The sequence below is a fragment of the Equus caballus genome, chromosome 11, assembly GCF_041296265.1.
Source record: "Equus caballus isolate H_3958 breed thoroughbred chromosome 11, TB-T2T, whole genome shotgun sequence".
NCBI lineage: Eukaryota > Metazoa > Chordata > Mammalia > Perissodactyla > Equidae > Equus > Equus caballus.
In genome coordinates, this window is record NC_091694.1 from 45,496,157 (window position 1) to 45,508,934 (window position 12,778).

A 12,778-nucleotide genomic window follows, 5' to 3' on the forward strand; every position below is an offset into this window, starting at 1 on the left:
TTAAGGGGCTGGTCTCCGTCTGGAGGGGGCAGGAAGTTGAAGCTGTAAGCCTCCTGGCATCTCCCAGGTATTGGGGACAGGCGAAGGGATGGGATGGGGGGTGGGGAGCCACGGCTTTCCATTAGGCCACACTCCCTAAGGGAGGCCTGAGCTGGGAGAAGCCTCCACACCCAGTGACAACCAAGGAGACCTTGTGAGGAAACCTCAGCCTGCCATCGCTCCTGGCAGAGCTGGGCAGGGGCTGACCACTGACAGACAGACAGACAGGGAGCAGTTTTGGGTATCATGGGCAGTCGCTTTATTACATTAGCGTAGGCCATCCGCACAAACCCCTGGGAGGTAGGTAGTCAGCTCTCCATTTCGTGGATGGGGAACCTGAGACTCAGAGAGGAAGTTCTTTGATCTGGCCCTGGAGGCTTGGCACAGAGATAGAGGGAAGGAAGTAGGCTGAAGTCTCCATCATGCCCCAGCTCAGGCCATGATTGGAAAAGAGCCTGGGGAGGTCTGGGAAGGAGGGAGCCCTATCTTCATTTGAGGTCACACATCTTCCCACAGCTCCACACCAAAGTCAGGCCTCTGGGGCAGCTGAGATCTCCAGACAAAGATGTTCTTCGAGAGCAAAGCAGGCCCGGTCAGGAGTTGGGGGCTGTAGGGCTGTCCACAGGCTCCAAGTGGGGTTGCTGTGGGGCCTCCTCTTTTCCCCCAAGCTCACTGGGAGCCCTGCTGCTGCTGGTCTCGGCTTCAGGGGCCTCTGTGTCACCCCGATACCACAGGCCAAAGCTGGGGGGAGAGTCAAGAGGTACTTTGAGCCTGGATGCCAGAGAGGTCAAGGATATGGGCTGAGGACGGGGGTGGTGAGGAAAAGGGGATACAAAAGGAAGAAAGGGCAGCATGAGGGGCCAGGGCCAGAGAAGCAGGAGGAAGAGGGCATGCCTAGAGCTCAGCACAGCAGGGGGAGTGTCAGCGGAGCGGGAAGGGGATGCTGGAAAGAACCAAGGTGGGGCCCCTCCTTCACCCCACCACTTTTGCCCTTCCTCCTCTCCCAACTTACAAACTCTGTATTCTGGATTCAGGGGGTGGGGGGTGGTCTCCCTTATCGCTGGAGAGCAGGAGCCATGAGCCATCCTCGTCGTCACTGAGGCAGGGGGAGAGGAGAAAGGAGATGTAAGGGTCATTTGTCAAGGCCCTGAGGGACCACAGGAATCTAGCTGTGTTCATTCTTCTGTACAGCCCCCAGGACCAGGCAGGGGAGGACAGAGTGACTACAAGGCCCCCAAGGCTGGAGAGGGGACGCTGGGGAGATGAAGGCCATCTTGAGGCTTCGATTTTGTAATCTGACAGATAGCAGTCCCCTGACAAGGCTGCAGCTACATTAGGCCCCCTTGTCTGCGGGGATATGTTCCAAGACTCAGTGGATGCCTGAAGCCGCAGATATGGCCGAATCCTATAGATAGTGTTTTTCCCTATACATACATACCTATGTATGATAAAGTTTAATTTATAAATTAGGCACACTAAGAGATTAACAACAATAACTAACAATAAAATAGAACAATTACAGTCATGTGCTGCATAATGACATTTCAGTCAATGACAGACTGCATATATGACAGTGGTCCCATAAGATTGGTACCATATAACCTAGCTGCACAGTTGGCTATACCATCTAGGTTTGTGTAAGTCCTGCAGGGGAGAAAGAAATTTTCCTCTACTCTTCTAGGTTCCTCTGGCTCATCTGAGAATTAAATTGACGTTAGACAGATTAAACAAAAGTTTAAAACATGTATACATGGGAGAAACCCAGGAAAACCGAGGAACGCCACAAAATGGCAGAAGCCCTCACTTAATCCCATGCTTAGATAAAGACAAAAGAAGATGCTGAGAGTGGGGAGAGTCCGGGACTTCAAAGGGAAGGAGGTAATTTACAGGTAGGTGAAAAGGAGCAAATACTTGGAAAACAAGTGTTTGGCCACACACAAACAGAAGAACACGGAGGGGAGCCCAACAAACAGGCTTTTCTAGGTTCCTCCCTGTCTACCACCACGTTCATGTTATGCTAAGGGGATAGCTGCTTCCTGGGACAGGTTTTTAAATCTAAATTCTTTTAGGCAGTTAAGGGGGAGGTAACAAGAAAAACTTTCTGAATCTTTTGTTTCTTAAAAATAATCAGCCTAGGGGCCAGCCCGGTGGTGCATCGGTTAAGTTCACATGTTCCACTTCTCGGCAGCCTGGGGTTTGCTGGTTCGGATCCCAGATGCAGACATGGCACTGCTTGGCAAAAAGCCATGCTGTGGTAGGGGTTCCACGTGTAAAGCAGAGGAAGATGGGCATGGATGTTAGCTCAGGGCCAGTCTTCCTCAGCAAAATGGGGAGGATTGGCAGTAGTTAGCTCAGGGCTAGTAGTTCTCAAAAAAAAAAAAAATCAGCCTAAAATAATTCTCATGTCAAAGAGATACATTTTGGGGTGGCAAATTTTGTTCCCCTTCAGTATGCTCTATGATGTTCGCACAATGATAAAATCGCCTAACAACACATTTCTCAGAGGATATCCCCTCGTTAAGCGATGCATGGTGGTATAACAATATACTGTAATAAAAGTTATCATAGATCTTAGCAACCCTAGCATATGATTTTTTATTTCCTTATTAAGTCAAGAACTTTTGATTTTTCACTTAAAGGAAGCACTTTACATCCTCTCTTTGGCATGTCTGAATTGCCAGCATCACTACTCCTGCGCTTTGGGGCCGTTATTAAGTAAAATAAGGGTGACTTGAACACAAGCACTGCGATACCTCTCAGTCAATCTGATAATAGAGAGGGCTCTTAAGTGACTAAAGGGCAGGTAGCGTGTACAGCATGGATACACTGAACAAAGGCATGATTCACGTCCTGTGGGAGAGAGAGCAAGACAGCGCAAGATGTCATGATGCTACTCAGAACAGCGTGCAATTTAAAACTTATGAATTGTTTATTTCTGGAATTTTCTATTTAATATGTTTGAACTGTAGTTGACTGTGGGTAACTGAAAACTCAGAAAGCAAAACTGCAGATGAGGAGGAACTACTGTACAGTCTTACCTCTCCGAAAACAAACAGATCTAGCCAAGGCAAGGAAGCAAAAAACGAACGTGGAGGAACAGCGTTAGCAGGTTTCTTCAGTAGTATGTATAGCAAGCATGGCTAGAGGGAGCAGTGTGATCCAGAGAGAAGGGTGGCAGGCTCAGCAGGGCAGTCTGGATGGCAGGCTTGATACTGACCCTGATATCAGTTTCCCTACATTAAACCCAGCACATATGGGGTTAAAACCAAAACACTCATTCCCTGCTTACTCCCTGGCTTCCTGGCTCCAAAATCCACTATCCTCCATGGAGACAGACACCACCAAGGACAAGCATCTGTACTCATTATCTCCTCCTCGCAAAGAGATACAGGCTGGTTCCCACTAGCTGACCAGCAAGGCCAGGGGCTCCCTCCTCTCTGCAAATAGTCTCAAGGCCAAATATAGGCTGGTGGGAAAGGTCCGACCAGAAAGGTCATATGCTCTGCCTCCCCTACCTAAAACTCCAAATAAAAACCCTTCCTTTTAGCTTTTTGGGGAGTTTGGGATTTCAGCGTTAGCTGCCCTCTCTCCTTGCTCAGTGCTGTGCAATAATAAAGTTCCTACTTTCTTCCACTACCCCTGGTGTCAGAGATTGGCTTGCTGTGCAACGGGTGAGCGAACTCACTTCAGGTTCGGTATCAATTTGGAGACCCAGATGGGACAATGTCCCAGATGGACGTCTTGCCTGTGGCACACTGGCCTCTGGATAAAGGTCTCTCTTGGAAGCTGTCCTGCAGCTGCCTGAGCCCCTTGTCGCAGGGATAGCCCCAAGCGACTGGCTGCTGACCCGACATCGTTGGCCCACAGCACTTTTGCTTTGGTGGTGGAAGAAACTAGGTTTAGGACTTAGGAAGACGTCTCTTGTAAGTAGCTCGTAGTTTTTGTCTTTGTCTTTGTGTTAACCTTTTCCAACAGGACCGGCTGGAAATAATGGGTACTTTGGCAGCCCTCTGGGCTCCGTTTGTCTTGAAGTCTCCAAGCCCTCACCAGATTTTGGTAAGTCCCCCGGGTGTGCACAACCAAGTTCCCTTGTCCTTGCTCATCTGGGAAGCTCTGCATGGCGAATCTTCATTTGTTGGGCGCCCCCCGAGTGCAGGACACGGACTAAGCTGGGACTGGAAGCACTTTGGTTTTTGGTTTTGGTCTTCATTTTGGCTTCCGAGTGGTTTTGTGCCCGAGTGGTTTTGGGAAAGCGTGCTTGTTTGGTATTTGTTGTTGTTGTCTGTTTGTCTGTCCTTTTAAAAGTGTTAACATGGGAGGTGCTGCCTCTATTCCACCTAAGAGCCCCTAGGGAAAAACCTTGGCTGATAGTCGGCCTATAGCTATAAGCCAATGTCTGAAGAGGGATGATTTTCTTTTGTAACACCACGCGGCCACAATATTCTTTAGACTCTGGAGAAAAAAAGAAAGGCCAAACAATGGATCCTTAAGTTGGGAAACTTTTTAGAGAGCTCTCATGATAAACAGCTGTTTTATTGGTACCTATGAAAAGACCAAATTAAAAGGAAACTATAATGACTAGTCTTAAGAATTTAATCAAACTTGGGGTCTCAGTTTCTTCTCATGGTCTTACAGATGCTAATAAAAGCATTAAGTTAACATAGAGAAATCAGAAAGGGAAGAGTCACAGGACTCATCCCAATGGGACAAAAATCTTTAGCTAGTTATTAAAAAGAAAAATGGGATAAATGGAACAGACATGAATAAAGTTAAAACAAAGGTTTTAATAAAACACTGCCTAAGGTTGGATGGGCTGAAGGGACCCCCCAACATTAACGGACATCAGACAAACCTGTTCTATTTACCCCCGTTTGAAAAACTTAAAAGGTCAGGAGGCAAAAATCAAAGTGAAAAACCTGACCAGCAATTGTTTGGGGCAACAGTTAGGCTATTAAGGTTAATAAGACTATAAAGATTAAAGTGTTTAAGCTAATATTATATGAAGAGGTTATGTCAACTTTGCCTGAATGTTTTCTTTGGGAATAAATGTTATGTCTAACTGGGAATGCCTCCCCTACACGATATTGTAATACCAAAACTTGTTAATGGAATTCTAGGGTAGGTTATAATTAAAGTATAACAGTTAGTAAAATTAAGATAAAAGTTTTATAAAAATTGATATACTTAAACAGACCAATTTGAGTTCACCCAAACTGATATATGCAATTGGAAAAGCCAGCTGCAACAACGGGGAGTCTGTTTTAATCTTTTGAGGCTTCTAAATAAAATTAGAAATACTTTTACTGCCTCTTTAAGAAAAAATAATTAAATAATTCAACATGCCAGCAGCTGAACCCAAATCTGCTGCTTTTGTCTCCTCTCTCGCTGAGCTTCCCATCAATCTGAGCTGAGCTTCAACTCTCCCAAAATTCCTGATGTAAAATGGAACAAGTAAAAATAAGCAAACTTTTGAGATAATTTGGAATTGTAATGGCCATTCTGAAAACCTGTTTCAGAAGAGGATTCAAAATCTCTCATAATGGAATGCAGTCTTTAATGAATATGCAAAAACTTCTAAGAGACAAAGTTATTTAACAAGATATAAAATGATCTTTGATGAATGAAACCCTGTTTAAGTTTGCTGGTTTGATAAAATAAACATGTCCTCAAAGTTATCAGCATTGGATATGATGCAGACACACAGCCTGGGTTTACTGGTCAAATGAGCTCCTGTCATCTCTGCTACAAAATTTATCAGCAAAACTCATAACTCAGTATAATAGCTAATTTTGTTTGATGTTTCATAAGGTTTTTGTAGATGATCTAAATATAATTGCTAAAGACAAGTAAACTAAATAAATGTAAAAAGGATAAAAGTTTTTGGAAAAACTTTTTAATGATAATTATATGTATTATGATGTATGTACTTAAAACAACTGAGGATGATAGTTAAATTGCTGTAATGTCACATGAAGTTTTAAAGAGTAATTGTTAAAACTGGGTAAGAGTTTTAAGTACAATAATTATGTTTTATAGTCTGCATACCTAAAAAACAGCTTCCAAAATCTTTTTTGGAAACTTAAACTTTATAGCTTTACTAAGTTAAGTTAAATAATAACAGTTTATTTGGTATCTAGGTCATTTCCACATAAGATACAATATTAAAGGTTAACTACTAGGCATATATTTATCTGCCTTTGGTTTCTTTTTTTTTTTTTGAGGAAGACCAGCCCTGAGCTAACTGCTGCCAATCCTCCTCTTTTTGCTGAGGAAGACTCGCCCTGAGCTAACGTCTGTGCCCATCTTCCTCTACTTTACATATGGGATGCCTACCACAGCATGGCTTTTGCCAAGTGGTGCCATGTCCGCACCCGGGATCCGAACTGGCAAACCCTGGGCCCCCAAGAAGCAGAAAGTGCGAACTTAACCGCTGTGCCACTGGGCCAGCCCTGCCTTTGGTTTCTTATATCAAAGAAACTGAAAAGTGCTTAGCTTTATTGATAAACATGTTTTATGTATGCTGAGAAATTTTCTATGAGAAAACATATATTTCTAAAAGGTTTGTATACAAGGAAAGTAAAATATATGTTTTCAGTAAAAAAAATAAAGAATAGAAATATTTTTCTTTCTTGAGTTGAGAAAGATAAATTTGTCCTAAAATACTGGGACAAATTCTAAATGTAAAAAAAGTAACCAAAGGTTTGTAAAAGTAAAGCCCTAAAGAGTTTTATGTATGGTCAAGTTGGCCAGGATTAAAGTAAATCCAATTAAGTAAATGAACTTATATGTCAAAAGTAAACTGGTACAAAATTAAAACTTGGTTTCCTCTTTCTTAAAAGATAATTTTCCTAAACTTTTAATCTGCTTTTGATAAAAAGATTATAAAAAGGTGGTTTTTTCCACTATTTTAACTCTGTTTCCCCTTGACTGTTTCTGTTGTCACTTCAAATAGATATCTGAACATGGTTTCACAGTGAACCTGGTTTCCTATCTGAACAAATGTTTTAAAGCTTTTAATATTTTTGACAAGCTTCCCCCCCCACACACACACATATTCAAGTTCTGAGTAAACGCTTTCTTTTGGCCTGGAAGAAGAGGGAAAGTTTCTCTGGGGATTTTCAGAGGGCTGCTGGGACTTCTCAGAGAAATTTGCTCTCTTCCTATAAGAAAAATGCTAAACTAATATTTTGTATATTGTTACATAAGAAGCGTTGTCAAATAAGTAATGATAAACTTTCTTAAATGGTATTATATAAATGAGTTATTGATATAAATATTTAAAAAATTATCTGATCTGTTCTGATTGTCAGCCATAATTCTGGTTATTATCTCAAAATGTTGTATATCACAGAGATGGTCAAATGCCTTTGTCAGTTACATTTTTGAATGTTTCGTTATTTGCAGACAGTTGCTGTTTTACTTTGATATTTTTGCAAATATGTTTCATCTTCAGAGAAAGTCATGGAAAGGACTCTGACACTCTAGAATACAGGTTTCCAATAAACTTTGAGATTATAAAGCTAAACTGGGTAAAAATTACAGAACTGAAAGAGAAACTGATGACCTCACAAACTGCCAATGAGATTAAGATCAAGAACCAATTACACAGGACTGAATAAACCAATAGGGAGGATTATAATTTTTATAGCTTTTTGATTGAGATATTGCTGATTTTTGATGTTTTGCTTTTTTCAGATTTAAGAAAACCTTTTTCTCTATTCTCTTAAGGAAATATGACTTATAGCAATTTGTAAACAAAATTGAAACATTTATCTTTTTCTCCCTATCTGAGCCCTCCAAAACGTAAAAACTCCTGATGAGTAAGTATTCTTATTCTCATGGCAATGTGATTGTTTGCATAAGTCCAATAAGAATCTGTTCTTCTTATAACAGGACACAGTTGGAAACACTGGTTATATTACTGAGGCTTTGACTGGAACATCATATTTGAAAAAACATACGGGCTTAAATATAACAAGACAGCTTTTGAGGAATGAAGGTTGACATCCTGGAATAAAGCCATTTGGAAATATTGGCCTGGTACCTTACTTATGGGTTCAGTGACCTAGTAAGGTTGAGCAAAGAATGTCACTCCCTCTGGCAGACACAAGGAACCTCAATATTTTGGGGAACCTCACGAAGAGAGGGGTTCACCCAAATCTGTAGGTACTGCAGGCAGAATCTGATGACAGGTCCTTTGCTTGGCTTTCCTTGAGAGGCCTTTAAAGTTCAACCCAAGATTCCTTATAAGGTTCCAGCAAAGCAGATTTAAAAGAGCCTATATGATCAATTACTACTCTTGCTGTACTTATATAAATAATTATGCCAAATTTATTAAAACTAGACATTTTGCAAACCAGTTAGTCTTAATTTGGCTATGTCTAGTGAAACTGAGGGTGATTTTAGAGAGAAAGAATATGTTTCAATAGAAACTATAGGGGCTGGCTCCATGGCCGAGTGGTTAAGTTTGTGCGCTCCGCTGCAGCGGCCCAGGGTTCGGATCCTGGGCGCGGACATGGCACCGCTCATCAGGCCACATTGAGGTGGCGTCCCACATCCCACAACTAGAAGGACCTGCAACTAAGATATACAACTATGTACAGGGGGGTTGGGAAGATAAAGCAGAAAAAAAAAAAAAAAAGATTGGCAACAGTTGTTAGCTCAGGTGCCAATCTTTAAAAAAAAAAAAAAAAAGAAACTATAATAACATTTGTGGATATTGGATTTTGGTTCTGTCAATTGTCTTTCAGATTTTTGTTACATCTGTTAACTGGACTGTATCCTAAATCCTTTTAGTCTCCTGAAACATCTGGCTAAAAACCTCTAAACGAACATTTTCAGGGTTTTTTTCCCCATCATTGTCATTTGGAGTCATTGAAAACTAAATCTGCCCTTTTTCTTGAAGCCTTGCAAACTGAAGCTGGAGGACCTAATATAAACTTAAGAGAGATTCATGTCTACTGCTATATAAGCCACTCAAGAAGTTACCTGAGTGCCCAATGACACCATCAGAGACATTTCAAACTGCAAAAGATGCTTTGACCCTGACTTCTAGGAATCTTGATTGGCTGCCCCCTGGGCTCCGAAACTGGTTTATAATTTTCTCCAACGATTAACCTTGTTTTTCTCTTTTTGTTTCTCTAGAAAAACTTCTTATTAAATACCTGGTTACTTACTTACATGATACAGGCCTTCGAGAGCCCACCAGCATCACCGCCTTATTAAAAGACTGGTTCAATGAGATGAAACAACCTATGCCCCATTTCGGCAGGAAGTAGCTAGATTGGTCACCACCCCAAACCCCTCAAGATTGAGGGATGAACATAAAATAGGAGGGAATTAATACCGACCCTGATATCAGTTTCCCTACATTAAATCCAGCATATATGGGGTTAAAACCAAAACACTCATTCCCTGCTTACTCCCTGGCTTCCTGGTTCCAGAATCCACTATCCTCCATGGAGACAGACACCACCAAGGACAAGCACCTGCATTCACTATCTCCTCCCTGCCAAGGAGATACAGTCTGGTGGGAAAGCTGCTGACCAGCAAGGTCATGGTCTCCCTCCTCTCTGCAAGTAGTCTCAAGGCCAAACACAGGCTGGTGGGAAAGCTCAGACCAGCAAGGCCATATGCTCTGCCTCCCCTACCTAAAACCCCATATAAAAACCCTTCCTGTTAGCTTTTCGGGGAGTTTGGGATTTCAGCGTCAGCTGCCCTCTCTCCTTGCTCAGCGCTGTGCAAAAATAAAATTCCTACTTTCTTCCACCACACCTGGTGTCAGAGATTGGCTTGCTGCACAATGGGTGAGCGAACTCACTTCAGGTTCGATATCAGGCTCAGGGAGTGACCAGACTAGAGAAGCAGGCCCAAGGGGTGACCAAGCCAGAATGGTAGGCTCAACAGGGCAGGCTGGACAGCAGGCTCAGGGGGTCACCAGGCTGGAGTGGCAGGCTCAGCAGGACAGTCTGGGCAGCACGCTCAGGAGGTAACCAGGCTGGAGTGGCTGGCTCTGTAGGATAGGCTAGACAGTAAGCTCAGGGGATAACCCAGCCAGGTTAGCAGGTTCAAGAGTGACTAGGCTAGGTGACAGGCTCAAGGGGTCACTAGACTGGGGTGACAGGATCAGTCTGAGACAGACTGAGAAGAGGATGAGGCGGGGTGAGCAGCTCAGGAGGTGGCTAGGCTGGGTAGAGCATAAGCAAGTTGGGTCATCAGGCTCAGCAGAACAAAGGAGGGAGGGCTGGCTCAGTGGGAATGGAGAAAGGGACTTACCTGCTTTCCGCTTCCTCTGGGGTCCCTAACATCTTGGCTTTGATCTTCTTCCGCTGCTTTTTGACAGCCACCTTCATGGCTTCTAGGAGAAGCCCAGGGACCCGGTGGTCTGCAAGCAGCTCCCTAGAGAAGAAGGGGAGGGGCAAGGAAAAAGCGGTGGGGATGCCGACAGTAGATCTCACCCAAGCACCTGTGCAAGTTGTTCCCCGTTTTTGAAACACTCTGTCTTGCTATCATCCCTCAGCCCTTAGCTTAGGTGTCATCCCTCCTAGCGACACTTCCTTGACTGCTGTTGCAGCGGCTGTGACCCTTTGCACTGCCCCTCCCCCATTTGGATGAAGTTCCAAGAGGGCAGGGGCTGTGATTCACGTCCTTCCAGTGCCCAGGACAGGGCCCAGCACATGGCGCTGTGGATACATCAATGAACCAAAGAATGAGGCGGGGGACCTGAGGCCCTGGAACAGGTGTAAGTGGAGCCCCCTCAGCGTCCCAGGCCCTGCCCGGCGCCCTCACCGCTGGAAGTAGGCCAGCTCCTCCTTTAGCAGGAACACGTTGGCTTTGAGCTCATTACGCTCCTGAAGGATCTGCTCAAGCTCCTCTCGACTGAAGTTGCACTGTCCCACCTGGGAGGGGCGCCCTGACTGCTGCGGGGCATCCGCCTGCGGAAGGACAGGCTGGGTCAGAGGTGAGCCTCAGCGGGCCCTCCCCTATCCCCAGGCATCACAGAAACGCGAGAGGAAGCGACCAGCAGGGAGACTTGGGAGGCAAGGGCGCTACAATAGATGACAGACCAGTGCTCTGTGGGGGCCAAGAGTTGGGGCAGAGGCAGGCTCGGGGTGCACACTGTGCGCCACCTTCCAACTTCCCGGTGGACCTGCTACGCGGCACGGCAAACCTTTCCCGAGTGCCCACCAAGTGCTACAAGCTGTGAGTCCTGGGATGGGTCCCTGACATCATCGGGCACTTGCCGGGTCCCCAGGGGTCCCGGGGGCTCCTGCGCCAGCAGTCGCCGGCTCGGCCTGGTCCCGCGCCGGCCCCTGAGCCAGCTCCACGGCCCCTTCGCGCCGCGGCTCGAGCTGGCTCTCGCGGTCCCGCGCGGCGCGCAGCTGGGTTTGCACCGCTGCCAGCTTCTGCCGCAACTCTGCGTTCACCAGCAGGAGGCGCTGCAGCTGCTCCTGCAACTGGGGGCGGAGCAGAGAGAGGGGGCTGGTGGGCGCGGCGCCCGGCGCAGAGAGCCCCGCCCCGCCCCGCGCCCATCGCCCCGCCCCGCCCGGACCGCTTCGGTCTCCTGGCTACGCTGCTGGAGGTCGCGGTTGTGCGCCCGGAGTTCGTCCCGCTGTCGGTCGGTCACCTCCTTGAGCTGCCGCAGCAGAGCTCGGTCCTCTAAGGAAGGGGCGTTCTTAGCGGCGGCCCGCGGGAGGGAGGCCCCGAGCCGGCGCCCGCCCCGCCCCTCTGGCCGGGCCCGCGCTCACCCTGCGGTCCCGAGCGCAGCTCTCTGCGGAGGCGCTCGTTCTCCTCCCGCAGCCGCCGCAGCTCCACTTCGGCCTGCTGCGCCGCCACCTGCAGCTGGCGAGGCTGGGCTCTCAGGGTTGCGCCCCGCCGACCCCGCGGTGGCGAGGGAGGGGGCAGTGTGACTCACCGAGTCCGGGGTGGGCCCCACGGCCGCCTTTTCCAGGAGCTCCAGCGCCCGCACCACGAGCGGCACGAGCCCGGCCGCCGCCTCCGGCCCGAAGCGGCGCGCCAGCTCCTGCAGCTCGGTGCCCAGGGCCCCCGCTAGATGGTACACGAGCTCCGCGGTCGTCCCCGACCCCGCAGTCACTTGAGGCCCCCAGACGTGCGCCCCAGGCGTCGCCCTCCTGGGCTCCATGTCCTCTGACTGTCAACAGCTGCGACAGCCCCCAGCCCCAATGGGGCAGGAAAAAGCCACAGTTCCGGCCCAGGAAGCAGTTTAGAGCCGTAGAGGGCGGAGGTAGAAGCGACAGGGCGGAGCGATCAAGGGAAAAGGCGTGGGGAAGGAGACAGTGGCCTGGGCACCCTGGGCCCTGCCCTGTTCAGGCCCCCAAGGTCACAGGAAGCAGGACAGCCAACTTCCAGCCAGGCGTCCAAGAGCTGAGGTCTAGGGCTCCCACTGGTCACTTGGGTCAAGCCCTCCTCAGAGCCCGATCCAGGCTCCACCCCTGCCTGGAATCATGGGGCCCGACTTGGCTGCCAAGAGCTCCAGGCAAGAGGCTGAGGCCAGTGACTGCCAACTGTCCCGCTGTGCCTGTTTCCCCAACCAGGAGTGACACAAAGCTTAAGGAGCTGGGCTGGGCACCACAGCTGCAGAAAACAAGCCATGAGGTTCCAGACTCAGAAAACGGCAAGGACTGCTCCAAGGGATGTTGAAGAAGGGTGATGGTTTCCAAGTATTTTGGAGGGAAAATGGCCAATGTGGCCAAGGAAGCAGGAGTGTGAATGCCCAACC

General features: G+C 47.3%; 1 protein-coding gene and 1 long non-coding RNA gene across 7 annotated transcripts; one reads left to right on the top strand and one right to left on the bottom strand.

The window, feature by feature from the left end:
• Window positions 1–274: 274 nt before the first annotated feature.
• On the bottom strand, window positions 275–12,452 carry RILP (Rab interacting lysosomal protein). Of its 6 annotated transcripts, XM_023653214.2 has the most exons (9): window positions 11,954–12,441; window positions 11,787–11,880; window positions 11,591–11,697; window positions 11,283–11,495; window positions 10,828–10,973; window positions 10,315–10,437; window positions 1,052–1,135; window positions 682–780; window positions 423–650 (listed from the first exon to the last, which is right to left on the bottom strand). In XM_023653214.2, the coding sequence occupies exons 1-9, from the start codon at window positions 12,179–12,181 to the stop codon at window positions 569–571; spliced, it is 1,176 nt and encodes a 391-aa protein (XP_023508982.2). In that variant the 5' UTR covers window positions 12,182–12,441; the 3' UTR covers window positions 423–568. The 6 variants fall into 6 exon arrangements, with proteins under 6 accessions (XP_023508980.2, XP_023508981.2, XP_014583329.3 ...); XM_023653212.2 differs by having other exon boundaries at window positions 275–780; window positions 11,954–12,452; XM_023653213.2 differs by having other exon boundaries at window positions 275–780; window positions 11,787–11,874; window positions 11,954–12,444.
• LOC138916300 (uncharacterized) lies at window positions 3,970–7,564 on the top strand. The gene is made up of 2 exons (XR_011423409.1): window positions 3,970–4,095; window positions 6,265–7,564. It is a non-coding gene; the product is annotated as an uncharacterized lncRNA (long non-coding RNA).
• Window positions 12,453–12,778: the final 326 nt, after the last annotated feature.

What these genes read in the sequence shown, in the direction of transcription:
- RILP (XM_023653214.2), bottom strand. Translation starts at nt 12,181, where the DNA reads ATGGAGCCCAGGAGGGCGACGCCTGGGGCGCACGTCTGGGGGCCTCAA. An exon ending in GAATCCAGAATACAGAGTTT is followed by an intron (nt 781 to 1,051) that starts GTAAGTTGGGAG and finishes CTCTCCCCCCAG; the next exon opens with CTTTGGCCTGTGGTATCGGG. An exon ending in GGAAAAGAGGAGGCCCCACA is followed by an intron (nt 651 to 681) that starts GCAACCCCACTT and finishes GTGGACAGCCCT; the next exon opens with ACAGCCCCCAACTCCTGACC.